Source organism: Eucalyptus grandis, chromosome 6 (genome assembly GCF_016545825.1).
Source record: "Eucalyptus grandis isolate ANBG69807.140 chromosome 6, ASM1654582v1, whole genome shotgun sequence".
Lineage (NCBI taxonomy): Eukaryota > Viridiplantae > Streptophyta > Magnoliopsida > Myrtales > Myrtaceae > Eucalyptus > Eucalyptus grandis.
The window spans coordinates 42,018,622-42,046,204 of record NC_052617.1 but is presented as its reverse complement, the minus strand read 5'-3'; the positions used below and the strand labels follow the sequence as shown (position 1 = coordinate 42,046,204).

Genomic DNA, 27,583 nt, shown 5'->3' with positions numbered 1-27,583 from the left:
GCTTTGGTTACTGTCCATGTCAGAAAATGAAGCGAAACTAGAGACATTGAGAACACGTTTGGTAATCATTCTGCTTTCGAGAATGATTTCAGACTATAAATGATTTTTTTTTTAATTTTATTTTAAAGAACAATTTTTAAGCATTTTATTCCCATAATAGAATTACGTTTGGTATTATTCTGAAAATTTATAATCAAAATCATTTTATTTTAAATTTTTAAATAATTTTATTACTTTCTTTTCTTCATTTCTTCATTTCTTTTCTTTCTCTTCTTCTTCTTCAAAGGTTGCTAGTCGTCGGCCTTGAGATGGTCGGCGACCGACATATGAGGGCCAACGACCTCACCTAGCCTAGGCTCGGCTCAATGAGCCTTGGCGGGCGACGTTGACCTCATGGTGGCTCAACGAGGTTGAGCCACGCCAGTGGCCGGGCGAGCTCGACCAAACCTCGTCTGGGCACCGGCGAGACCCACTTAGCCATCAGGTGAGGTTCGGCCTCTCCAAACCAGTCCTCGGCGACTAGTGGCGGTGGACGGCGGCGGCAACGGTGGCGGCGATTGAAGAAGAAGAGAAAGGGAAGAAGAACAAGAAGAAAGAGGATAAAATAGAAAAAAAATGGGTTAACTTAATTTTGGAATTGTTCCCCGAAACAAAGAATCAACTTTTTTTTTTTTTTTTACTTCTTGATTTTATTATAAATCTACTTTCAAGAACAAAAAAATAGAAATTTGCTTTTGGGAATAAAAATTTTTAGTCCAAATCTACTCCCGAGAACAAAAGAACATAAATTGTTACTATTGACAAGTTGTCAAACCCAGCTTGAGTTGGCCCCCAATGTAGTTGTCTACTAACTATTTCCCTTGTAAGTAAGTGGTACGTTCCACCATTATTTGAACAGAAGAGAAGTCGGTAAAAAGATGAAACCAGGCCTTAAAGATGCTGCCTTCACGCACACCTTCCCACTTCAATGTTTCGGCTTTCACAAAGCTTTCTGGTTTGAAATCAGCCTTCCCATTCCATATCGGTATGGAATTCCAGGAGAAAACAAAGCGATGGAGCTTCATCGATGAAGAAGCAAGCAAAGTCGAGAAACCTACTCTTCTATGCGTTGTTAACCACCGCCGCTCGAGTGAACGCGATGATATGCAGTTTTCAGCTGTTAGAATCCCTGCTGCTTCTGCAGCATCAAGCCCGGTGCGGCCTATGAGCCCCGAGACGCCGTGGATGCTATCACCCGTCCGCACGTCTCCTTCACAACCTCTTCTCTACCATTGCCTAGTCTCCCTCCATCGCCATGAAGGCAGCATCCTTTCTCTCGCAGTATCTAAAGACTTCATATTCACGGGAACCAAGAGTTGTAGGATCCGTGCATGGGCGCGCCCAGATTGCACGGAAGCGGGTCACATAAAAGCTAACTCGGGAGAGGTTCGGGCGATCTTAGCTCGTGGGAGGATCTTGATCACTGCCCACGGCGACCACAGAGTTCGCGTGTGGGATGTTTCGGCCATGGACAATTTTCGGCCGAAGAAAATCGCGACGCTACCCCCGAAGAACTCGTTTTTCATGTTTCCGAGGAAGAGTTCGTATCAGAAACATAAAGACTACATCTCGTGTCTAGCTTACAACCATGAAGAGAAGCTCTTGTACACTGGCTCGTGGGACAAAACAGTCAAAGCGTGGAAAATCCTGGAAAACCGGTGTGTTGATTCGTTTGTGGCCCATGAAAGCCACGTTCACGCCATCGCGATCAACCAAGAAGATGGTTGCGTCTTCACCTGCTCCTCAGATGCTTCGGTGAAGATATGGAGGAGGGTTTTCGGCGAGAGCTCGCACATTCTCACCATGACACTGAAGTTCCAACTCTCGCCGGTTAATGCCTTGGCATTGTCTTCATCGCCGAGCACGTGTATCCTCTACTCCGGTTCGTCCGATGGGCTCATAAACTTCTGGGAGAAGGAAAAGACCTCGGGGAGGTTCAACCACGGAGGTTTCCTGCAGGGTCACCATTTCGCCGTTCTATGCTTAGCTGCCGTAGCAGATTTGATCTTCAGCGGCTCCGAAGACGCAACCATCAGGGTCTGGAGGAGAGAGGAAGGGAACTGCCTTCACACTTGTCTCGCGGTCATGGATGGCCATCACGGACCGGTGAAATGCTTAGCAGCGACTCTGGAGAGGGAGGCCACAGGGAGGGGCCTGCTGGTTTACAGTGCAAGCTTGGATCAGACATTCAAGGTTTGGAGAGTCAAGGTTAATCCCGCAGAGACGGTGAGTCTGCAACACTCGGCTACGGAGGATCAGCAGATGGATAGTGTGGATTTTGAGACTAGTCCAGTGTTGTCGCCGTCATGGGTGGCGAAGAAGCTTCAGGTTTGATTTAGAATAAGCCTACTTGAAGATTGTTGTCTTAACTTTCTATGTCATTCCCATTGTCGAATTTGGGATGTCTGCTCTCTGGTTCAAGTCCCGTCCACATGACTTCGCTTTACAATTGATCAGGACCGATTGATAGCATGCTGATGCATCACTTTAGAACTTCTAGCCTAATGTTTATTTTTCCATATGCGTACTTTCAAAAACTGAAACTCGTCTTCTCCTTTCTAGCCCCAGATGGAGAAAACTGATTCTATATGAATTCCATGGATTAAGTCTAGCCTACAGCGAATTTCATACATGTCCTCATGTACTTCTAGTTCAACAATTTAGTTTTCACGTGTTCAATAGAATCATTCTCGTTATGAGAATCGAGAACTCGGCAATCACTATCCAAGTTACACAGCTTCGCTACATGAAACAATTTCATAAAGCATCCTTTTAATAGACTTGGATGATCTTGAGCAGATTCTCGAATTCATCTCGGTAAGAAAAATCTTCACAGCATGAGGAGTGTGAAATCATCTGAACTTTTCCATCTGTTTATGGCCGTGAAATGCATATTGTATGAATCGCAACTTCCTAAGTCCAATTGCAGCGAACCCTTATGTCTGCTCATGCAACTCTCTTAGAGGGGACCAACTGGAATATTAAGATCATCTTGTGAAGTTTAAAACGAAAGGGCTACTTCCACTTATCCAGAAACGAGTGAATGGATTTTCAACAGCTACGTATTCTACATTAAGTCAAAGAAAAGCTACAGTTCAGAGTATCATACAGAGCAAAACTAAAACAACTGCGGGAACAAAATGCCAAACCACCGAAAAACCATTAGCTCTCTCATCTCCTAATGGAATGAATTATCAGTTATACAAAGGAGGTAAATCAGTCCAACTGCATGCTTTCTGGGAAGGGAATTGAAGCACAACAGCGATAATAACCGTTCTCATCAAACACAAACCTTTGTGAAAGATGAGCTTCACGGAGGAGATAATCCCCCCATTCCTCAGATCCATACTGTTTGCATATCCCTCTTGCGTCAAATGAATCTGCCTTTCTAGTCCTCTTCTTGCTGAATTAACACCAAATAGACACATTAGCAAAAGATGCGGCGGTGTATAAGTCAGATATAGTCAACAAAATGATGCCATTAAACTTATGAAAGGAAAGGGGAAAAGAAAAAGGATGACAGGCACACCACCTTTTCCTGTGCCTGGCATTCATGACAGTGGCGTGCAGCTGCAATTCAAGGAAGCAAGCGCATTAAGACTCTGCACTCATGGGATAAGCCACATAGAATTTAACAGCTCTATGACTTGCAGTATGTTTTTGGAGACTCTTCTCAAATGCTTAAACCCTCTACAAACTCAAGTAACTTTCTACGCACGTCTGACTCTGATGAAGCATTGTAATATTGCAGAGATCATCATGCCACCACACCCCCGAAACATACAGAAGAAAAGTAAAGACCATAGAGAGTACCTTTAACTTCTGTTTAGCATCTTTCTCTAACACAAGTCCTGCCTCAGTATAGGCATCAATAATAACTTCTAAGAATTGTTAAGGAATACAAAAAATTTCTGATCCAAACAATCAATCAAAACATCTACCTGGCTGCAAAATTTACCCCCATGCATTTCCTAAGGCCATAGATATAGGAAAATATATTGACAGCTCTCGGACACATCAGAGGAGGATACGACAAGCACGTAAAAGTCTGCCCTCATTGCCGATCTCTTCTACAGGAGCATATAGAACACGGGCTTTGGCTGCAGAACCTCTCATGCAGTCCTACAAGGAACCGAAAAGAACAGGTTCTCCATGATTGTGTAGTTCAAACACCAAAAAAAGGGTTAAAACTTGCAAAATATATTCCGCAACGTTTCGTGTTCAAGAGCATATATCTGAGCAGGCATGCAACATCAGTTGTCACTCTGTTATTGCAATAGTAGGAATATTCTTAACTTTACATCATGCAAGCTACCAACAGCATAAATAATTAAATAGGCTTTGTAGAAAGATTTTGATATATCAATTAAGACATGAGTAGATGCTTTTGACTGAAGGGACCTGTGAAAACGTCGGAAGAATTGTTGAAAGCATATTATTACGTTGGGCTTCATAACTGACCATTCCAATTTCAAATGAACCTTACCAGTCCCTTAAGCCTTATGAAGATAGGACGGTTATCCAATGCATCTCTCACTTTTGAAGAGATATTCTGCATAGAAAATGGAGTGATTTACTTGGGCACATCAACTGAAGAGACAACATTGTAAATATTCTAGAATCTTTCAAAGAAAGGGGGACAGAGAATTAATAAAAACTACATCTTTACTCAATACACTTTATTAAATTGTACATAACATGACTCTATTTATAAAGCCCAAGAGACACCCAAACCCTATATACCTTAATTAAATTCATCTACTATCCACTAGCTAATATAATTAGTTCAACACTCCCCCTCAAGATGGATCATTTAGCTCGCAAATAACAAGTGCAACTTCCTTCAGACATCTGTGACTAAAGGTTTGTGTAAGCCAAACCTTACACTACATAACAGATGTGGATGTCTTGAACTGGATTTGAGACAATGACAATTGTGTAAGCCAGATTTTACATGACATTGAACGTAATCCACATAGACTTGATAGAAGCACTGAAGTGACAAATTGAATAAGGGAACTTGACACCTTTCTCTTCCTCAAGCAACGAAGATAATATCATGTGAGAACCCGACTGCATGAATTGTGGCAAACTGAATTGAATCACCTCACGGTGTTCGACTCAGGCTGCTTGATGAAGTGTGATGGACTTCAGTGCTCACAACAGCTCCGCTCACTAACAATGCTCACAATTGGAGATGGATGATATTCATAGTAGAGGTTGTTGAGGTTTCGACAGGTTAAAATTGGGAGATTTTGCTGAAGGCAAGTTCCTGTAGCTTCTTATAATGAATTGTAAACAACTGAGCCTAAACAAACCAACCATCCACGAAAACAAATAGCTTCACTGTTACGACAGAAGGGAGCTCAACCAGCAGAGGAGTCGTGAACAGAGAGGAGCAAACAACTCCTCTTGATGACGGACAGCAATGTCTTCACCAACTCCATGGGAGAAAGGCTGATGATGACCAACGATGAGGCATGTATTGGGCTCCACAAGGACACTAGAAACTTGATACAAAAAAACATTGCAAACAGGGGGGACAAGCTGGCCCGAACAAAGGTGGAGGATGAGCTTTCCAAGACACCAGAAAGCAGATGGACATGACAGAGAATAGTGGCCGGCAAGAGAGAAGTGGAAAGAGCTCGTGAGTGACAGAGAAAGGTCGGGCAATGGATGGCGAGCATCAAAGGACTACTTGAACCTGATGATGACAAACAGAGGAGGAGGTGCAACTCTCCAGGTCTGGGTGACCTGAGGATAGATGATGACGGTGACATGACTAACTCAGACGGAGAAGTAATAGCTGAGAGCATGGTGGGTTGATCTTGAGTTGATTGAAACCCTAGAATGACGAGGGAGATTGTGGTGGACGATGAGCCGTGACCTTAGAAAGCAGGAGACAGGAGGCACAGTGATGATGGTGTTGACCGAGGAAGGTGGAACCAGGAGCACGACATTAATACTCTTTTTTCTTTTGTTTACCGACGACAAGAAGAAACAGAACTAGGATTTTGAGTTGGGTCTTCTCTCTCAGAGGCTTTGATACCATGTATATACTAAAGGATTTTCAAGAAAGAGAGAGAGAGAGAGAGACTCGATAAAGACTACATCTTTACTCAATTGACTTGATAAAGGAGTACATAAGATGGCTCCATATAAAGAGCATAAGAGAGACCCCAAACCCCAATTACCTTGTTAAACTCACCTACTAACCACTAACGAATATCAATGTACTTTAGCAAACAATATGTCGGATTATATGATATACCTGCAAAACCTCAGCAGCTGCAGCAACCCGATCTTTGTTCCACAACTTCAACATGAGTACAGTTAAGTGGAATGTTTTTGGCTTAATAAATATGGATTTGTCAATTCCTAAGTCTGAAAAATTAGCTCAAAGTGAGTATAATTATAGAGGGAAACATATAGGGAAATGAGGAGGAGTAAAAAAAATTATAGACAAAAGTATGATCACTTGAAGAAGATGCATGTAAGACTCAGTATTCTACACTAGTGTAAAAATCAGTAAATTTTCACGATTAATAATGAAAGTTAGCAGTACTTCAAACATCCTCCCCATCCCCAACGCCACAAGGGAGATAGGGGTCTGAGAGTCTCTGGGTGTACATGTATGAATATGTGCATTTTAACATGAGGAGCCAATAATCACAACAAAACCCAACAAAAGGCCAACTCAAACTGCTGAGACCCTTGAGCATAAGAGTGGCAGGCTCTACCAGGTAATGAGGAAGATGCTGTTGCTTTTGGGGGGTAACTAACAATTGGTATGCTGGTGATGTCAACCTTAACTTGTTCCTTTTCATCTGCAACTTCAAGCTTGACTGCAACATTCCTCGACTCCTGCTCACTGTCTTCCCCTTCAGAGCTGTCTTCACTTGAATCCCTATCTACGATCTGATCAGCAGAAGAACTGCTGGTACCCAGTATACAGTTTTGAAAGTTGAAAAGCTTGTCAACCAAACCAGGGTGTATTGCCAAAGGAAGTGAAACAAAATGAGAGTAATCGAGACTTGGGCTTTCAACTGCCTGCAATTTGGGAATGTCAGGAGATATCAAAGATCATCAAGTGCTTAGTTAGTGGTCATAAGAAAAAAGGTTCAACTGTGCAAGGTCCCATAACAAAAATTTCTCTGTATTCAAAGAAAAATTTAACACATGACTATGCCAACTCATTGGACCATACATTTTCAAAAACAGAATAATGGGATGATCAGTTGCATCAACGGAGATGGATATATACAAAGTCTACAGACTTACACATTTGAGTACTAAGACACTAACTATGAATAAAAAAGAACTGAGGAAAGTAACTTTACTTGAGATGGACTAGCAAATAAACGTCAGAAAGTTCGAGAATGTGTAGCTTTTTCACGGAGGAACTATTAATAAACATTCAAGACAAAGCACTGTTGCATCACTTGGAGTTGAAGATTACATCCATTGAAATGGAGAACTGAATTATGTTTGCACTTCACAGATTTTCTCAAGTCACAAAAACTCAAAGTTCTTTGAGGACCAGTGGCATAATGCATAGGCTCATAAAGCTACTGCCGGAAGTAAATCACCTGCTAACGGAACTAAAAATCAGAACTTTTACAGCTAATTTGGCAGTCAACTTCAATAAAACCGATCCAACATTCTGCTATAAGGTTTCCTTTCTTATCTTTTTTTAGGGTTGAAATTCTGCTATAAGTCTGAGAGTGCTAGTTAGAGGCAAAACTTGGATATTTTCAATAGATGCTACTTTCATGGATTAGTTACTAAGGAATATAATTATACTGAAAAATTTCAAAACTCTGTTAGAATCACCACAACAACTCACCTCACCAATTATTCCCTGAATCTTCTCCAATGCACTATCCACAGCTTCTCTGGATTCTCCTTCAATGACTGTATCAAATAACCTTGTGGACTTACCAATGATTGTAAAGCAAAGCACAATTAAATGACAATAAGCATTCACGATCACGAAATGCATCCAGAGACAGAATCACTCAATGAGAAGTCTAAAACTTGATCAGGTTATTGCACCCAAAATAATAAAGATAAGTATCTCTTTGAGAGCTCAAGGAAGTATAACACGATTGTGCATTTTTTTTTTTTTTTTTTTTTTATATTTTTAGCAAAGTTGTGCATTTATTCTATCTAGAACCAAAATCTTACCAATGTGATCATCCTTCCTTGATGAAGGAAATATAATTTTAACTTTCATCTCCTCCTCAATCTTCTTCTGAGTAGATCCCCTGATGAATGAAATACAAAATCCTAAGGGACTAAGGCTATGAGTTCAGTTTGAAACAATCATGCATCATAAATCTATACCCTTTTCCCTTTACGAAACGCATTAGTGAAGAACCCACCTGCATAGAAAACGTAAAGATGAGATGACATGTCAAAGTAAAAGACAAATGGCTACAAGATCTTTAGACGCATGTTCTCAGAAAAACTACCATGACAGACGGTGATATCACTGACTAAATCAGCTCAAAAGAAGAATCTTCCTGACTACATGAAGTCAAACAGGTATCTTTCTTCGACCTTAGCTTTGTCATGACTGACAGACGTATTTTTATAATTTGTCAAATGCAAAGCTTTGACGTTGTATATGATAATTGTGCAGGCCCTCACTTAACCCCAAGCTAAATCATAGATGTTACAATTAAGATATAACCTTCAAGGTATAAACGTCTGGAGTCACCTTGATGGCAATGGATTACTGGGAACATTTTATTGCACTCATGGGCAACTCTTGTACCTGGGACTCTGCTGTCATGAAAATACACCCCCACCCCCCAAAAAAAAAAAAAAAAAAAAGAAAAATTTGTTCCCATGTTAAGTTTGGGTTCACCAAATAATAATACCACAGACAAACAACTCTTGTAAGAAATTTTACATACAAGGCGTTTCGTTTTTTTGCTGCAATAAGGAAAATGATCATGCAGCCAACCTCATCTAATAAAATAGACTAGGTTGTTGTAAGAACCATTACTACTCCCTAAAACTATAGTCTAATACAACGTTTTCAAACTTGGACTAAACTGGCCGGTTCAACCAGTTGAACAGGGAACCAGACTAGCCCAGTTGGTCGCAACCGGTGTTGACCCAGTTCTAATGTTCAACCGGGTGAACTAGCCACATTATTTGACCAGATATTTGACCAATTTATTGACTTGAAAAAAATATAAAGTGTTCAGCCCCCTGACCTTTTGTAGGAAACAGAATGCCTTATCCACTGGAGAAGGCATTGCTGTCAGTGTAAAAAGGCATAACTAGTATATCATGTTATCGATTTCTTTGTAAATGTTTCGAACTTTATTGACCTGAAAGTGTGAAAGACAAAATATGCCTTGCAAAGATCAGAGCTAATTAACAAAGCTTACCTCAACTGAAATACTATACTTTTCTGAATAAGGTACAGGCTCTATATCTGCACCAACACCGGGAATACTAGAGCTGGTAGCTGATTCAGTTATATCAATCTCGGCTTCAGATACATCCTTCTCAGCAATTGAAGCTTGGGCAATTATGCTTCCATGTACTTCTTGAACTTGAGTAGTGCCCTCCAACTTGATTGCCACATCTTTAACTGTGAATTCAGGCAGATGAGCACCGACAAAGATTGTCATTACTACTTTGAGAGCCTACTCCCTACTAAATCGTAGTAAATACACATGCTAAGCTTTATGTGCTGATATTTTTGTAAAGGAGTTTTGGCAACATAATCAAATTATCATGCAACTGTTCAAGCAAGAATGGTGCACACTCTGAGTAAGGAAAACTTTAGTAAATGGCAACCACATTAACATAATGGTTGGAAAGAGTTGCAAAGGACAAGTCGATTCTGATTACTTTTGAAACCAAAGGTTCTTCATTCAGCTTATCCAAAACCAAATCAAACATAGCATACTAGAACAAACAGAACGACTTTTCCTGTAAAGAACCAACCTTCAAAACAAGTAGCTTGAGTAGAAATTGGTCTCCATACGAGGTCAACTTTTTTCCGCTTCTTTTTCTGCTCCACAGAACTCTGTGCATCCTTTTTGTCCATTGTCCAGTTGCAACTCACACCATGATAAGCATACTGTACATAATGCCATCAATTGGCATTAGAGACTGTTTAAGAATTGCGGCAGAGAAACATAGATTTCCCAGAACATAAAATGATAAGCAAGCTGCGGCAAACAAAAACTAAATTGGAGATGAAAAAGTATAAAACTTCTGTATACATAAGTGACCATGCCTCAATCATGGATATAACCTTCCACATTTCCATGTGCACAATTGGGTAAAGCAGACATTTAGTTAACATAGGCCAATTCATCTACCAACCAAGACAAGGTTACTGAACATAAAATAGTACAATTCCTGCAGTTCCATTGACAGAACTTTTGTCCCGAGTAACATCGACAAACAGACATCTCAAAGACTCTGCAGTAACACATGTTACTGCTTGTGAAATTCACTCCCTACCATTAGTTAAAAATAATCGACCACTATCCAGCCCCGGTCAAGCATCATAACTTTTTCCCCCAGTATCAAGGAACATATAAAGAGTCGAGACTTTTTTACCTGAAAACCATTCACAGGACGTGATACCACATACGAGCCCGCAAGCTTTAGCGCACGATCCAATCTGTGAAAACAAAAGATAAATCATGTACAGAGCTTTCGAATAGATGAAGTGAAGAGGGCACAGCTGGAACTGTCGAGTAATCAAGCACAAAATGAAGAAACTTCACTCCCACTCGAATGCAGCACTTACCCACATCCAGCTATAAGGCGAAAAACAAAAATCCAAGAGAAACGTTTATTATTCCTCATTCAAAATCCCTTGTCAAACGTACGTGGGACTGAACTTAGCAGAGTGAAATTCCTCCATTAACTATCATTCGACGACATAAAGATCGCATTTTTCCGGTCAAGAATAACGTGGGTCGGTCCTACTTTCACCGAAAATCACGAGACGGGAGAAGGCGAAGAAGGAGAAGAAGGGGAAATGATAAATTACCGAAGGAGTGGGAGAGACCTGGAACAGCAAGCGATCATTCGCGGAGTCTTTGTTGCCTTCCTCTGCGACTTGGAAAGAAGGCACGGCAGGAAGCGGAGGAGGAGGAGGAGGATGAGGGTGGCCGCCGGTCTGTCGCTCACGTGCCCCGTCCGAACGATTTTCGTTGCGGTTTTGATTTTGCGAATTCGGATTGTGACGCGGACAAAGGGAAAATTGTGCCAAAAACCTTAAATTTATTACACTTTCGTAAGTTCTTTTTTTTTTTTCATCAGTCTTATTCTATTCCTACCCTACACTCACTCTCAGACTTTTGCCCTACTTTTTACACAGCGTGAGAGTCGAAACTCGCTCCTAAAGCTTACGCGTCCCCACCCCATCCCCTAAAAAGGTAGAGATTTGAACCCCTCACCTTACCCTTTCATGTTGGAAGAGTGGCCACCTGGAGCGAATCCCATGATTCACTTTCGTAAGTTGAATCATAAAATTTTTTAAAATTAATTTTAAATATTTTCATATTTTATCAATTAAGTTTATTTGATCAATTTGAAACATAAATAATTTTCAATAATACTTTTTCAATTTCTTTTTTTCTTTTTTTTTTTGGTGATCGGCCATGACTCGACCAAGCAAGGATGAGCCCTACCTAGTCAAAACCCAGCTAGGGTACACCTCATCCAAACCAAGGCAGCAAGGTCACCCTTTGGCAAAAGAGCACCAAACAAAAGGAGGGGAAATGATAGAGAGAATTAAATCGTCGATTTTGCATTAGTATATTACTAATGAGAGAAGTGCAATTCTTTGAATCACTGTACCGATTCCATTCGATTAATGAATAGTATGATTAATATTGAATAACTAGTGATTACAATTCAAGTATCAATAAATATACTTTTCAATTATTTGTGGTAAATAACTAATGTTTTTATTATGGTCAATAGATTGCAGTTCATTAATAATAATATTATTACTCAATAACTGATAATTCTGAATTATATTTAAGAAATATCCAATTATTATTTTTATAATGCAAGAACGGTGTAAATTAAGTTTACTAAAATATTCACACTAATTCTTATTTCCACAAAAAAATTTCTTACGACCAAACACAAGAATCACCATTCAATTTCATTCCATTCTATTTTCAATTTTATTTTATTTCACTATGCAAAACATAACACCGCTATTTAAAACAAATTATGAATTGTCTACTCACTAATAAATTTTCTTTTTCAGATCATTACTAACGTTTAATCCACTGCAAATAACCTATTTTGAGTTCCTATCGAGATGAAAATTTGCGTTTCTCGACTCAAGTTCGGCAAATGGGTTCGACTCGTCTCACACACTCATGGAAATTCCAATTAAAATGCTTGGTTAGAGATGAAGCTTTCAGAAAATGCTGGTAATATCTTCAATAAGAAATGGAGTCGAAATGTTAAAAGAAATACGAATTCTCGTCCAGGTATGCGATTTAGATAAAATCCAGGGTTTTGATCGTAATTTAGACAAAGATGGACTTGCAACATCATTTTTAGGTGTGAACGCCGGGTCACTCGCTCACTCGCATCGCTCACTTCTCGCTCCCCATGCTCGAGCGAGTCCTCTCCATGCGCAGACCCCCGCCGCACACCGACGACGGCGACGGCGGCGGCGGCGGCGGCGGCGGCGACGGGGACGCCGCCTCCCTCGCCGCCGACGAGTCCAAGACCAAGAAGCACAACCACGTCTCCATCCTCGTGGCCCGCGCCGCCCACCACTTCTCCAAGCTCAACCACGTCTGCCCCTGGCCCTGCCTCCTCCTCTGCCTCGTCCTCCTCTTCCTCATCCCCTCCGCGATCCGCCACTCCCGCAACATCGTCTGCATCTCCGACCCCTACGACCCCGTCTCCCGCGCCCGCTTCTTCGGATTCGACGGCCTCGAGTCCGATTTCGGCTCCCTCGGCGTTCCCTGGTGTAAGTCTCTCGCTTTCCGTGGATTCTAGCCTCGCGAGGGGGACGCGATTCGGGGGGAAACTGCGGGATCGGATCTGGTTTGTTTGAATTTGGATCGATTCTTGCCTCGGTCTCGCGTTTGAGCTGAAGTGTGATTTGGTTTTGTTGGCTTTTCACCTTTTTAGTGGAAACGTAGGGGTTGGTTAATACACGATTTTTGGTCTCAATTTGTGTGTGTATGTGGAGCGAACATCGCCATTTTCTCTGAGTGAGCTCAATTTTATTAGATAATGCCCTTCCTCCCAAGGCGTTCTTGGTAAATTGTTTTCGAATGTGCGAAATGCGGAAGATGATAGAGAAATGAATTGTTGAAATTTCCTAGTGATGCCCCTGGTCGTTGAACTGCAATTTGAGTGTTATGGACTAAAACGTGGTTTAACGCGTTGCCTCCGTCGTTTTCTCATTATAAATCTGGTGCCTAAGGGTTTTTTCTTTTTTCTTTTTCTGTGCACACATGGGAAATGTGGGAGATTCGGTCTTGATTACTTGCATGTCTGTAATATCTACCATCATCACATCTAAACTGAATTTAATTAGATTGTTTTGATCTGCTAAGGTTTTCCTGAATTTACTGTAATGAGAGAAATTTGATGTGTTTGAAGTTTGATGAAATTTGTTTTGATGTGCTAGCTCTGCTGCAGTTTAATCATGAATCTCGTTCTTGGTTTTATGTGCAGTATTGGATGTCATGTAGTAAACACCACCATTCTGTTTTTGCTGAATTTTGTAAATAAATTTTTATGTCGAAGTTTATATGAGTTAATTATGATGAGAGCAATCAAGGTGCTGCTCCTTTCTGCTCCTTACTGCTCAGGAGCTTCTAAAGAATTAATTGATGAAGTGTGAAGATGTCATCTTCAGCATTGACTTTAGTGCAGTTCTGGCATTTGATGGAATATGCAAAACTGGATTTTATGATATATAAGGTCTATGCTGCCAGTCTGTTATTATGTAAACCTGCATCTCTTATCACACATTCACATGAAATGCTGGCACTTTAAGGGAAATTTATATGTAGACATAAGTTCGCTCGATGAACATCTTGTGCAATAAGCTCACCTGAATTGCACTTAAATTGGTTAAATTGAGCTGGGATTAAGGAAACCCAGATCTGCTATTTTCATTTTCAACTTTCGAGTTATATTAACTCAATCTTCGATGTCCCACTGCTAGCAGTTTGATAATTTGTCGATTCATAGATGAATTTAGTCAGAGTACCTAGTCATTTGATTTTTCTACTTGGTAAAAAGGCAGATCGAAACATGGAAAAAATGTTGAATGGACATCCAAGGATTTGCTCAAGGGGTTGGAGGAATTTGTACCTATATATGAAACCCGGCCAATCAAGAACAACATGTATGGAATGGGCTTTGATCACAGCTTTGGCTTGTGGTTCATTGCACGGTGGCTGAAGCCAGATCTCATGATAGAGAGTGGTGCTTTTAAGGGTCATTCAACTTGGGTCTTGCGACAAGCAATGCCAGATACTCCAATTATTTCACTTTCTCCCCGACACCCTGAGAAGTACCTAAAGAAGGGCCCCGCTTACGTTGATGGTAACTGCACGTACTTTGCTGGGAAGGACTTCGTTGATTTTGGAAGTATGGACTGGAAAACTGTGATGAAGAAACACAGGATCACTGATCTTAGTCGCGTTCTTATTTTTTTCGACGATCATCAAAATGAGTTGAAAAGGTGTAGTGTGACCTATTTCATTTGAATCCCTATCCTTTTGGTTCCATTCATGCGAGAGAAGCTAACTCTTTTTATTGCAATCGGATTAACTGTTATTGCTCTTGTACCAATTTTCGATTGTAGGCTCAAGCAAGCATTGAGAGCTGGCTTCAGGCATCTTGTTTTTGAGGACAATTACGATACTGGGACTGGAGATCATTATTCTTTAAGGCAGATCTGTGACCAATTTTATATTACAGGTGCTACACCTCTCCTATTTCTGTTAAAGAACTAGAGAATTAGGGTTCTCTTCTTTTTTGGGATAATCAGGATTAGTTGTTGATTCCCTTTGTTGTGCAATTTGTTTCAGGGGGTGGCCACAGCTGCTTCAAGTTTAGCGATGAAGCCAGAATTAGAGCGAAGAGAAAGAAGTTCTGGGAGAAGTCAGTTGATACAGATGAATTATGTGGTCCTGGCGAAGCTTGGTGGGGTGTTCGAGGCATTATGCGCGATAACTTCAACCACAGTAATGAACCTATCTCCTACACACAGCACTTTCAAAACAGCCGATTCCTCGAGTCAGTGCTTGATGTATATTGGGAGCTCCCTCCCGTTGCCGGCCCTTCTCTCACACATCAATCCCGATATGATCCTGCTCGCACCAGCCCTCCGATTGTGGAAGATGGTCGGTTTCGCTTGTTTCAGCGGCTTGGCTTGGCAGGATTGGATCGTTCTGTATTTAACGGATATACTCAGATGGTATATGTTGAGGTATCAAAACAATAGTCCTAACACTGATGAGAGAATACGTCGTGACGCCACGTTTTCTTCTGGCCTTCTCTCTCAAGACTCGACTTGTTAATACTAGTTAGGCCTGGTTTATTCACGTTGCTGCAGTGTTGCTATTAGGTTCACTTTACTTCTGTTGTATTCTCTATTTCCGGTTTTTCCGAATGATCTGCTGCAATGAAATGCTTTAACATTCTTTCACTGGCTTGTTGGTGCTGTGGATCTCGGCGACGCCCGACAATTTTACACTTGAGTATGATAGCCTGGATCCTTGATCAAGGCAGTAGAGATGAGGAGAGTGCGCTGATACAGGGGAAAGTGTTAAAAAAGTCATAATTTTTTTACATTTGTTCCAATTTAGTCGTAAACCTTTTCACGTAATGCCAATTTGGTCATTTTCAGCTAATTTTGGCTGGATTTTGCTGATTGGGTGTCAGTTGACTGACGTCTATGTAGCATCGACATGGACAAACGACACGTCACACGTTATTTATCAAAAAACAAAAAATTTCGACACGTTCTAACACGTTATATATTAAATATATATGTTTATATATAAATGCAAAAATAAATAATATAAAGATTATAGAATTAATTTATACTAAAAATATTAATTCAACATTTGTTAATATCATTCATTTGTTTTAATTTGACAAAGATTGAATAAGAAATTCAAAAAATTGCAAATACAAAAGAGTAAATTTGAAGAAACATATCATATTTTCTTACACTTATCGGAAATTAGTGAGATTTCTTATACTCCCAAATAGAGTTCGAAAATTAGTGAGATTTCTTATACTCCCAAATAGAGTTCGAAGTTCATGATATAGACGGGCTTGGATCTCCTTTGCAAAACGAGGTTCTAGAAAAATGAAAATCTAGGACAAGAACTCGAAAATAAAATAACTAAATTCGCCATGGAAAATGTAAGAGATAACTCACAAGCTAATGACATAGACTAAAAGAGATAACTCATAGGCGACGCCTGCGAGAAGTGAAAAGAAGCAAAAAAAAAAATCACAACTTTAAGTTTCCGAGGGCAGCGAAGTGACATTGGCGAGAAGAGGGGCGTTTTATCGTCACTCGCTAGAATGTCAAAACTTATAAGTGAGAAACTTGAGAGTGAGAATTTTCTTCTTTTCCCTTTATTTTTGTTATTTTCATTATTTATATATATATATATATATATATTATTTATTTATTTATTATTTTATTCTTTGGAGGAACCGCCTCGCCAGTAGCCAAAGCGTAAACCCCCAGGTGCCTTAAGTAGGAGGACCCACCACCCCCGGTAGCACACTTAAGTCACCAAGCAACTCAGTCAACCCCCTTGCTGAGCAAGGGTTTCGAACTCCTCACCTATGAGCGGAAAGATCACAGGAGCCTACCCAACTGAGCCATCACGGCCGGTGGTCATATATTTATATTTTAACTTCTCAAGTATTGAAAATTTTTAAAATTGACCCCGTGCGTGTCGAATCTCGAGAATGCATGTCGGGAAGAGTTGACCATGTGTTAGATTTCCTAACACTCGTTGACTGAGTGTCGAAATGTGTCGGAGTGTCAAGCACGACACGAAGGCTTCTGAAGAGTATGGGGGCTTCTTAGACTGACGTGGCACGATCGGTGATAATGTGTACAACTTTTTAATAATATTTTAATATTTTTAAATTTTTTATTTTTATTTTATTTTCCTAAGGTCGACCTTATCGGCTAGAGAAAGGATGAGAAGGAAAAAAGAAAACAAGAAAAATAAAAATAAAATAAAAATTTTAAAATATTATTAAAAGTTGTACACGTTAATACCGATCATGTCATGTTAGTTGCCAACGTCCAGTTAGCAAAATCCGGCCAAAATTAGTTAAAAAAGACAAAATTGGCACCAAGTGAAAATGTTTAAAACTAAATTGATTGAAAAAAAGGATTTGATTAAATTGACATAAATACAAAAGGTTTATATGACTTTTTTATCAATTTTTCCTGATGATATACTCACCGGAACCATTGAATAATTGGAACATTAAATGGAGGTAGTCAAGACGACGCTGAACTCTTCTGATTCTCCACTCGAACGGAACACGTATTTCGCTGGAAATGTCAGTAGTTACTATCTAAACAGTAAAATGGTACAATCTGGAATATAGACCTTGTGTACGTATATATATATATTTTTTTTTTGGGACGAAGTTGTGTGCGTCTTCTAAACACTAGTGACAGAGACACAGAAGACTTCAGCCTTCAAGACTTGGCCCTTCGCCTTCAGTGATGCGGGCGAGAATCAAAACCTCTCCATTCTAATCCTTATCGAGATGGGTTTCAGAAATCGGGAACCGTCTTCCGAAACAGGAGGTAGAAATTGGAAGGGAAGGACCGGCGTGCGAATTGGATTAGGACTTATTCAAATGGCAATCGAAACCCGAGGAAGTGGTCAATGAAGTCAACTAGTGGATGCGAAGTGGAAAAAATGTGGACTCGGTCGACCCAAGTGTGAGGATATGGTCGGTAGACAAAAGCGATCTCATTTCACAAATCAAATCAGGTAAGCCCATGTAATTTTCAAAGCCATGTGTAAGTCCCATGATTCTTGATGTATGATGAACCAGGAAACTCATAGGGTAGATACTGGAAAGAGACTAGAGAGAGAGAGAGAGAGAGAGAGAGAGTCATAAGCAGCAAACAGACCATTTACATCAACAGGAATTCGGACATACAACATCTTAGGAACCGGAAAAACAAACATATCATCTAGACACGCTTCAAATGAAAAACTTCCATTCGAGGAAACTTTCCAACGCTTCAAAGGACAATTAGCAACATACATAGGGAATTCAATAAAACTATATGACTCAAAATCCTTTTTAGAGGAAGTCCTTAGCGCCACGCGCGCTAATCCCGGCTCTTGCACTTCTCTGTGGCCCTCGGAGCTGCGTGCGAAGAATTGGCCAGTGACATTAGGTCAGAGTAAATGAATTGCCTGGTAGATAAAAACTTGTACATGCTGCAAAGAATCAGTACCTAGACCAATTGCCTCGGAACTCTTCATGATCCTTAGTCTCCTACATGAGTCGGTGAACATCCTGAAGACGACATATGTAGAGAGGATTCAGAAGAAGGAAGAGAGACAGGCTTTTCGATAACTTGGATCTTTCTTTATTTCAAGAACTAAAAATCGAGTTATGCTGCAGAATAGTGAATTCTAGGAGAAGTGCTTACTCCCAGGGAACGTCACCCACGAGCATCCAGTCGCCGTCCTTATCTTCGTATGTGAGAACATATTCAGAACCATTGAGAAGGTCTGCCAAACGGCTTTCGCTCAGGCTTTCTTGCCCCAGAGGCCCACGGGAATCGCAATGCCCTGATACTGCCATTTGCAATACGAGTCAAGGCATGGATAATCTTAGCACCTTCTGAAATGAAGGCATTTTGCATCCACATAGCACGGCAAGCCAAATACCAGAATGAGACATGAAAACTCACTGATAATTCTAAAGAACAAAGATTTTTCAAAAGTTTAGTCGTACAGAGTGTACACACAGACAACGACGAGAAGTGGAAGACGGTGAAGTTAACGCATTCATAATTGAAACGAGCGTCACTGTGTTCGTCAAAAAATCTTTTGTAGTCGGTGTGCAGAGTGAGTTTCTCTGCTCGAGTCCCTAAATGAAACGGGTTCGAAATTTTACCGATGGTGAAGCAGCTAAACATTTTCTCAAGAGCAGTGGAGAGTTCCGAATAACTGCCGTAGGTTCTTAGGTCGACCTTCCTCAGATAGGGAGCTCCATCCATGCTAACCTTCACGTAGAGGCATTTGCCTTCCGCATCGTCGCAGTTCTTCGCCAAAGTAGAGGCCGTGGTGTTCTTGCGAAACGATCGAATTGGTGGCCATCCCACTACCTGTGCCCTGTTAAATTGCATGCGCACTCGCACGTCAGCACCCACTTAAACTAAAAACTAAAATCTCCGAAGGTGAGTAAGCCGTAGATGGGCATATCTCAGTGAATGAATACAGTATATGACCAGCCTCCAATTTCTAATTTTTAGACTAATGAAGGAAGGTTTTTAATTCTCTTCTTGTAATTACTAACAAAGACCCAAATGGTGCACACAAGAATAAACTTCGACGAACCAAGGGTTGATCCCAAAACAAGCTCAGGCATACATGCAGATAACTGAGAAAATTCAATACTCTTTATGCTTAAACACAGCAAAACCCGAAAAATAAGAAGATCACGGGTCTGGGTATCGGCCCCGGTTAAGATGAATCCTTTCCATAATTACTCTGCACAAACAAACAAACCTAAAAACAAAACAAAAAAAAAAATTGCAGAAAGCATGGAGATAAGCTTATTCCTCTTCAATCATCACAAGATCACGTAACTCCAAAAACACTTATAAAAAAAAATTGAGAATAGAGATCAAGAAAAAACCAAAAAGCTGGGCATGGCTCCAAAAAAAGAGCCAAGAGTGAAGCTTACTTTGCAGCTGGAGCAGAGCCATGCTCACTCCCACCAGCACCTTGATTCTTCCTCTCCTCTTGCTCGGGCTTCGGAGATTGAGGAACACCACCAAGACCCTCTGTCATGGCAGGTTTGGGCACACAAGATTGCAGGGCGTTAACCCCATTATCACTCTCCTTGCCACTTCTCGGAGACGACAAAACAGGACCTCCCTTGGCCAAATCCACCTCAGATTTACCGTTGCTCGCGGAGAACACCCATTTGCTGGGACACCCGTCAATGGCATCGCAGAACACTCTCTTGGCTCCCGAAACCGAGTTCTTGGAAGGGCTCAGAGCAAAACCCAAGACGCCGCTCTTGCTCTCCAAATCTTTCCCGAACAGAGGAACGCCAAGAGCTTGCTTCCTCTCCGGGGACAGGGAACCAGGCAAGCCGAGCCTTAACTCGGTTTCTCTGAGGTTGAGAGCGGATTTCTTCTCATCTTCGCCTGGCGAAGATGAGGGTAAGGCCTTCTCAGAGCTTCTTGACATTAAAGAAGCCTCTTTTAAGCCTATGTAATCATGTACCAACGGCGTAGACATCAAAGTTACTCAAAATGAAAAGGAGCTCCAAGTTCGCAGAGATGAAAGTTGGGAGAGATATGTGAGGGAGAAGTAGAGACGGGACCGTCGCGAGAGAGAGAGAGAGAGAGAGAGAGAGAGAGAGGAGTGAGAAGTCACTCTGGTTAGCTCAACAGAGAGAGAGAGAGAGAGAGAGAGAGAGCTGGTTTTGCTCTGTTAATACAGAAAAGAAGCTTCTTTGACCTTTCTATAGCACCCCCTTTCTCTTTTGCGTTGTTTTTTTTTTATTTTTCCTTTCATTATGGAAAACTTTTTTTATATTAGTTTATTAGTCTATGTTTTTGCTTAGCACTTGCATCAAAAGACGGATGAATTTTGTTCTAGGACAAGAAGTTGCACCTGGCTCAAGATGTACTGTCAAATGCCAATGGTATCATGAATCAAGGCAAAAGAATGTCCTTAAAGAAACGGAGAGACCACATAAAAAAGGAAATGGGGAAAAAGAATGTCGTGGAGATATGACTATTCTAACATGAATCAAATATTATTAACTGTAAATGAAATGATCATTCTCTTGCTCGACATACAAAGAGAGTAATATCAAGAACATAAAAGATAGATAGTGATTTGATAAAAATACAAATGAATTTTGCATTGAAAATCGTCCAGTTACTTGATAAATTCTCTCTCTCTCTCTCGAAAATATGGAGTTTAGGATTGGACTTCGCATTTATAAAAAGCAAAGAGTTTGGTCATATGTCTCAGCGTCAGCGTCATCCCGAATCAATTTTTGCCATCTGGTGCGTGACTTTTGATCTAGAGTTTGGTCATACATCTCGACGGTTATCAAAATCTTTTCCAAAGGTCGAATTGAAAAAAAAAAAAAAAAAAAAAAAAAAAGGTCCGTAGAGAACCATAGATCTTGGAATTAAATTCTAAGAATTTCGAGGTGAACATTGATCAAGTTATTAGATTTAACCCATCCGGTAATTCCTTAAAATAAATCAACGAGTGATATTCAAGAAAATCGGCAACATCGAATTGCATACTGGAGAATCAAATTACCAACGTGCACTGACAAATGAAGCAGAAGCAATGTCACCGTTTAGTTGATTCATTTGCTAAAGATCTTTGAAGTTCGTACAAGAGCAACACACCACCGACAGCCCGCTCGGCATCATTTCTCAGCCATTATTACCCCGTTGAACCAAAGATGTGCCACTCAGCCCACTGAGAACTTCCCCACCCATCTTTTTATATATGAATTATAATTTTTTTTAACAAAATGACATTAATGCAAAATAAGTTATAACCATAAAGAGGAATAATTATGTATTTGTTATCGTTGTGACTTTTGTCTTTTAACCCTTACTTTTTTACTTTAGTATTTCACATGTACTCTCCGAAATACATAGATTACGTACACTCAAATTCATTTGTGCTTTTCTTAATTAAGAAAATGTTACATTCACAATGGAACTGTAATTGAAGAAACTCAATATACCGTAAGAGCAGTTATCTTGAAAGAAAGTTAATCGAACCGATAATAATGAGTAACTCAAATACATGACTAGTATAGTATAACAAGCAAATCACAATCATTGTTGTTGAGTACGATTGACATGTGAAATGCATTCCTTATGTCGAGATCCGTGCTTGTAACGAACTAAGGACGATGATTATTGATTAGGAAGACTTTAGAGTTTTTCATTTTTTGCACTCAGCGTTGGTTAGGAAGACAATTTTAAGTATGCGATTGCCTCAAAAGTCGTTTGCGCAGGTTGTGTGCTCTAAGGCAATATCTGTACCCGAACAAACAGTATTAAGGTCTCTATAATTTAACTACGACGTGGTATCGAAATAGTATTTTTTTTTTTGGTGATCATGACTTGTCCATAAATTGTAATCGTGAGCGCATAGATAGCTGACGGGAGGCCTTATAAACATTTCTCATCCCACGCAACGACGCATCTAGTGCACATTGACCCAACTTTTTATTTCTTAACCTATGGCTTCTATCTTTTTTTTTTTTTTTAGCAATTTCAAAAAAAAAAAAAAAAAAACTCGTACCAAAAACTTGTTGTCATAAGCAGCAAACCCTAGCGATTACAAGAAATCAGAGCACATCGCCTGAATTCATGTTTTGGACTACGGAAAAGAGGGGGTAGTAGATATATAGAGAGAGATGGAGAGAAAAGTGCAGCACACCACGGAAAGGGATTGAACAAAAAGGAGCGACTTTCCATGGCAGATGATGATCGACTCAGTGACAAAAACCCAGATCTGTCATCGAAAGATTTTTACCATCAGTCGTTGCGTTTTTACGTGCAGAGATGGTCCACCACATTAGATAATCAATGTTGCTGGTGGTGGGTGGGGGAAGAAAGGAGGGAGGGACGGAGGGAGGGACGGAGAGCCCCATTGAAGATGACAGCATGAAAACAAAACCCTAGAAAGTCGAGAGGGAGGGAGGAAAGCTTCTGACATGGAACAATCACGGTTCACATAGGAAAAATAAAGGCATCCGACAGTTCGCGGTCAGAACGTTGTCCAAAGGGCCATCGAAATGGAAGGGAACGGTCCTTAGGCAATGAAGGGTCTTCCATCGTTCTCTGGCCAAGCAACCGGCCCTGGTCTCTCATTCATCCCTGGCTAAACAGAGACAGAGCTCTCGACTGAGCTTTGTACCCTCCTAACATCATGAACTTCGGTTTTACTCCATTTAGATTATCAAGAAACGAGAAAGGACTTATAGTAGATTAGGTTTTTTCCTTATTTAAACTGGCCAGCTTATCTTCTTGCTCTTTCAAGTAATGACATTCATTTCTTGGCCCCGACAAGACCTAGCACAAGTGCAATAGAAAAGTTTCTTGGCCAAAAAAGAAAAAGAAAGAGCCGAACTATATTTTCCATGGCAGATCTTAAACTCGACTCGACTCGCTATTGGTCTTTAGAATACCAAAAGTTTGATTTTGTCCAGTTAAGATTCTGCTAAATTCGAAAATCCCAATTTCCCTTATTGAGTTGTCGTTGCCCTAACATCTAGGCCTTGACAATAGGTTTCTTGTAATTCAAATTATTCATTGGAAATTGAGAAACAGATGATCGTACTAAATCGATGTATTCAATTTATTGGTTTTTTTTTAAGACAATTTATTGATTGATTGTTTTTTTTTTTTTTTTGGGTACCATTAGAACATATTTGACCAGGAATGCCCCAATTATGACAAAGGAATCTATGAAGTACATAGAGAGTTCTTGGCTTCTTCTCATTTGGAAGACAATATGGCAAATCACACTTAACACTTTTAGTTTCAAATTGATCTTTTCTAAGTCGAATCTAATTGACCAACTGATGATGCTAATCACCTTTTTCATATTAGCTTTTTACTTGTTATTCGCCGAAAAAAAAAATGTTTCCTCTACCGCAAATAGGATTAGGCTTCACCCAATAGATATCCTTTTGTTTCCATTTTTAAATATACCTTTTTCATAGGTTTTAAATAGATTCACAAACTAAATTTAGTGTCAATACTGATACACATCAAATTTACAATTTTCTAGGTTTTAATTGGTAGTGTTCTATTATGAATGTCATTTCATAAAGTTAATTCATAATGCCTTGTAATAGCTATTGAGCATACTTTTATAGTATGAATGGAATGCTAACGGTTTGAAAGTGAACCGAATTGATAATATGATTAATATCATAAATCCCAAATCGGTATCCATCATATATATAACAAAAACAAAATTTTCATCTAGATTATGCCAATTTTAAATAACTTTTGTCTCACGAAAAATTTCACATCGTTCTTCCTCTTAATTTTGGTTCAATTTACTGTGGAAGCTAGTTTAAGTTTTTTAATAGTATTAATCTTGACAATAATGAGTTTGGATTGGAGCCGAAGTTTTTCGTAAATTGGCCAGTGTGATTTGGATTGAAATATGGGATTAACCGAACAAATAACCATGAGCACCAAAAAATCTGTGAATAGACAGTATAGTTAGGAAGAAAAGAAAAATCAGAACCATAAATAAAAAAAATGGAAATAAAAACATAAACAAAGACAAAAGGTACGATGCATATGGTAAAATTTCCCATCTGTCAAAATTGACAAGAAAAAGGTTGCTTGCTTTTAACTGATCATTGTGTTTTTACTGGACGAGTGCAGTGATGTGTCGGACCTCTGCAATTAAAATTATTATTATTATTATTACAATTGTTTCTTTTTCTTTTTCTTTTTTTTTTTGGTCGGGTGAATCTTTTTTCGACCACGCCTGAATCTTGACGTAATTATTTTGCCAATCCCGCTGTTGATAAAAGGGAGGAAAAGTGGAAAAAACGGGTCGCGTGCTCCGGATCGGACGGCACGCGTGCCCCTCCTGCAGTTCAACGGGCCTGATTCGACCGTCGCGTCAAAGGAAGGTTTTGCCGTTTGGTGGGATGCCCACACGGGCGGGGGGGCACAGCGGCGGGGACAGCCGTTGGAGTTGACCGGAGCGGGACTCCGTTGACTCGTTGACCGGGCATTTGGTCGGGTACGTTGGGTAATTACTATAGTCAGCATGGCCTTTGTATATGTACTCAAAAGAACTAAGCTAAAATACCGCAAGCCATTCCCTTGCGTATGAATTAAGAAAAGAATTTTAATTCGAACATTAATTGGTCATTCTCATATTATGTAATATACATATCATGTTGCTTCCCTATTAATTGAAATGAACATCTCGTGTTGCAAATGGCACCGTCTTCCATGAATTCACGAAGTTCAAATTATACTGCGAGAGAATATCTAGTTATTTCAACTTAGGTCGGACTTTCACTACCTCATCTAGAGATACTTGTACTGGTTGTCGGCAATGCTAATGAGGCCACAGATTTACAGTGACAAGCTCATACACTTACGGGTAAATTGAATTGTTATGATTCAAATTTAACATTCGACAGTAGGTGCATTCCCTTGTAATAACATTTCAAATAGAACCCCCCCCAATTTTTCCTGTAGACATAAAAAAAATAGTTTACTTTCTATTGATTCAGTTCAAACATTTAAACATAAAAGCTTGTAGAAGGGTTATTGAGAGAAAACTCGATATTTCTTCCTCTTCTCAAAATTTCCTCCCAATCACTATGAATTTTAAAATTTCGGAAAAAAAAAAAATAATATCTATACTAAACATCCTATATTAGTTCCTAACAGTTTGTGAGTCTCGGAAGAGTAAGATGCTCGTTTTTTCTTTTAACAATTCGAGATGCAAAGCGTGGGACAAGAAGAAATTAAAATGATTTAATTATGAAATTTCATATGATATTTTATGTGCTGTAAAATTAAGATGATTTAATTATGAAATTTTAAATAATATTTTATATACTGTGAAGTCCAAAAAAATAAAAAATAAAAATCAATAGGGTTGTGCGGCCTAGCCGCGCACATCTCGTGATCGGCGCATCCCGAGATCAAAACTTAGAGAACCCAAGTGGTCCTTTGATCGCAAGTCGTACTAATTGGGGGTCTAGGGGTTCTAATAAAAAAATTAAAATCTGCAAAAGAGTACACAGATGGGTTTCAGATTGCCTAACCCAAAAGAGCATACGATCTATTAGCCAATAAGCAACGCAAAACAATATTTCAATACCATTCTCATGTGCAAACTAGATCATCAGTAGCACGTGAAATTTGACCAATAGAGGGCAAACACACAGATGCAAAAGAGATAACATTCGCTCGGGATAATTACAAGAAAAGTTTTAAGCTTATTGTACGGATGTCAATTCAATCACAATCATTTTAATTTGGTCTATTTAGTTTTAAATATTTTGACGACTTGCTAATGGAGTCCTTCCGACCAATTTTGATTATAAATTGCTGATATAAACACTAGTCATTCCACGTGGCATAGCGAGCCATTGTTGGGCATTGGCAAGGGCCTTTGGTGAGGCCTTCGTGACTCGTCGATTGCGGGCAAGGCAGCCCTCCCCTTTCTTTTAGCAAGGGCTTAGGTTGCAACCTTGGCCAGTGGCTGGCGAGGGCTTGTAGGCCTTTATTGTCGCCAGTCACATTGAAAATATAATTACTATAAAAGATTCATAAGTTATTTTATAATTGCAAAAGTTGTTCATGTTAACACCGACCGTGTCCCATAAAATGACCAATATCTACACTAGTGATTTTCTACTGAAATTAGCCAGAAGGACTACATTAGCAAAAAAATTAGGATTAAATTGACATTTGCACGATAAGTTTGAGGTTTTTTCGTGCTAATTTTCGTGCATTTACTTGATACCATTTCAATTGATCAAACCTAAAAATTTAAATTAATAAATAGAAGGAGATTGTATGAATATAAAAAAGTATTATGACCCGTATTCAAGCGACATGGAACATCATTTCAATAATGGGACCACTTCTATTCAATCGACATTTTGAGGGTCGATACGTTGCATCATTGCAATCGTGCACCACCATCGGCGGGTGACGAATTATAACGTTACTCTCGAGATATAAATCTTCTGCGAGGGCGACTTCTTCATAAAGATGATATCGTGTTTGAATTTAGTTAGAGCATGAGGGCAAACAATATATCATATAATATCATTTAATCGGATCCCTAAGGCATTGGTCTGCCGGCAATATATTAATTAAATGCACCCTGCACGCTTCGCCTATTCTCCACATCCCAGATATGCTGTCAAATCCACGAACAAGAGCGAGGCTGAGACGAGAACGGATGGATCGATTAGGTCTTTTTCTATTGGTAAAACCCCCACGTTGGAGATGATAAGATAGGGATTGGATTCTTGTCTCTCCACGACAAGGTTTCGACGGCGTGGTGATGCCGATCGGATCATCAGCCCGACATTAGGGTTCCGATACAAACATAAGCGTAATGTGATAAAAGCGAATCTCTCGTTTTATCTTGAATTTAAACAAATATCAAATCAAAATTATTTACTTTTGTGCTGAAAATTCAAAAAGAATTGTTTGCAAATCTATAAGTTAATATAAGCCTAGTTTAAAAAGTTCCAAATTATCAAA

General features: G+C 39.7%; 4 protein-coding genes across 5 annotated transcripts; 2 read left to right on the top strand and 2 right to left on the bottom strand.

Moving 5' to 3' along the window:
- The first annotated feature begins 999 nt into the window (after positions 1-999).
- Positions 1,000-2,601, top strand: LOC104449899 (protein JINGUBANG). Its single transcript, XM_010064205.3, has one exon. It carries the CDS (start codon positions 1,027-1,029, stop codon positions 2,371-2,373), a length of 1,347 nt encoding a protein of 448 aa, XP_010062507.3. The 5' UTR covers positions 1,000-1,026; the 3' UTR covers positions 2,374-2,601.
- Positions 2,602-3,039: 438 nt separating this feature from the next.
- Positions 3,040-11,257, bottom strand: LOC104449898. Of its 2 annotated transcripts, none has more exons than XM_010064203.3 (14): positions 11,072-11,257; positions 10,633-10,696; positions 10,009-10,144; positions 9,444-9,649; positions 8,386-8,423; positions 8,227-8,306; positions 7,886-7,953; positions 6,780-7,089; positions 6,311-6,423; positions 4,526-4,591; positions 4,071-4,161; positions 3,853-3,920; positions 3,572-3,609; positions 3,040-3,442 (listed from the first exon to the last, which is right to left on the bottom strand). In XM_010064203.3, exons 1-14 carry the CDS (start codon positions 11,107-11,109, stop codon positions 3,256-3,258), a joined length of 1,503 nt encoding a protein of 500 aa, XP_010062505.1. In that variant the 5' UTR covers positions 11,110-11,257; the 3' UTR covers positions 3,040-3,255. The 2 variants fall into 2 exon arrangements, with proteins under 2 accessions (XP_010062505.1, XP_039171796.1); XM_039315862.1 differs by having other exon boundaries at positions 11,090-11,257.
- A 1,370-nt stretch (positions 11,258-12,627) lies between these two features.
- LOC104449897 lies at positions 12,628-15,727 on the top strand. The gene is made up of 4 exons (XM_010064201.3): positions 12,628-13,024; positions 14,314-14,758; positions 14,882-14,997; positions 15,108-15,727. Exons 1-4 carry the CDS (start codon positions 12,658-12,660, stop codon positions 15,521-15,523), a joined length of 1,344 nt encoding a protein of 447 aa, XP_010062503.1. The 5' UTR covers positions 12,628-12,657; the 3' UTR covers positions 15,524-15,727.
- A 2,465-nt stretch (positions 15,728-18,192) lies between these two features.
- LOC104449896 (auxin-responsive protein IAA27) lies at positions 18,193-20,738 on the bottom strand. Its single transcript, XM_010064199.3, has 5 exons — positions 20,002-20,738; positions 19,210-19,427; positions 18,740-18,887; positions 18,542-18,603; positions 18,193-18,450 (listed from the first exon to the last, which is right to left on the bottom strand). Exons 1-5 carry the CDS (start codon positions 20,562-20,564, stop codon positions 18,413-18,415), a joined length of 1,029 nt encoding a protein of 342 aa, XP_010062501.2. The 5' UTR covers positions 20,565-20,738; the 3' UTR covers positions 18,193-18,412.
- Positions 20,739-27,583: the final 6,845 nt, after the last annotated feature.

What these genes read in the sequence shown, in the direction of transcription:
- LOC104449899 (XM_010064205.3), top strand. Translation starts at nt 1,027, where the DNA reads ATGGAATTCCAGGAGAAAACAAAGCGATGGAGCTTCATCGATGAAGAA.
- LOC104449898 (XM_010064203.3), bottom strand. Translation starts at nt 11,109, where the DNA reads ATGATCGCTTGCTGTTCCAGGTCTCTCCCACTCCTTCG. An exon ending in AGTATAGTATTTCAGTTGAG is followed by an intron (nt 8,424 to 9,443) that starts GTAAGCTTTGTT and finishes TTTTCTATGCAG; the next exon opens with GTGGGTTCTTCACTAATGCG. An exon ending in ATGCTAAACAGAAGTTAAAG is followed by an intron (nt 3,610 to 3,852) that starts GTACTCTCTATG and finishes CTTGAATTGCAG; the next exon opens with CTGCACGCCACTGTCATGAA.
- LOC104449897 (XM_010064201.3), top strand. Translation starts at nt 12,658, where the DNA reads ATGCTCGAGCGAGTCCTCTCCATGCGCAGACCCCCGCCGCACACCGAC. An exon ending in CTCCCTCGGCGTTCCCTGGT is followed by an intron (nt 13,025 to 14,313) that starts GTAAGTCTCTCG and finishes CTTGGTAAAAAG; the next exon opens with GCAGATCGAAACATGGAAAA. An exon ending in TGACCAATTTTATATTACAG is followed by an intron (nt 14,998 to 15,107) that starts GTGCTACACCTC and finishes AATTTGTTTCAG; the next exon opens with GGGGTGGCCACAGCTGCTTC.
- LOC104449896 (XM_010064199.3), bottom strand. Translation starts at nt 20,564, where the DNA reads ATGTCTACGCCGTTGGTACATGATTACATAGGCTTAAAAGAGGCTTCT. An exon ending in GTTTAGCTGCTTCACCATCG is followed by an intron (nt 18,888 to 19,209) that starts GTAAAATTTCGA and finishes TGCAAATGGCAG; the next exon opens with TATCAGGGCATTGCGATTCC. An exon ending in GTGGGTGACGTTCCCTGGGA is followed by an intron (nt 18,604 to 18,739) that starts GTAAGCACTTCT and finishes TGTCGTCTTCAG; the next exon opens with GATGTTCACCGACTCATGTA.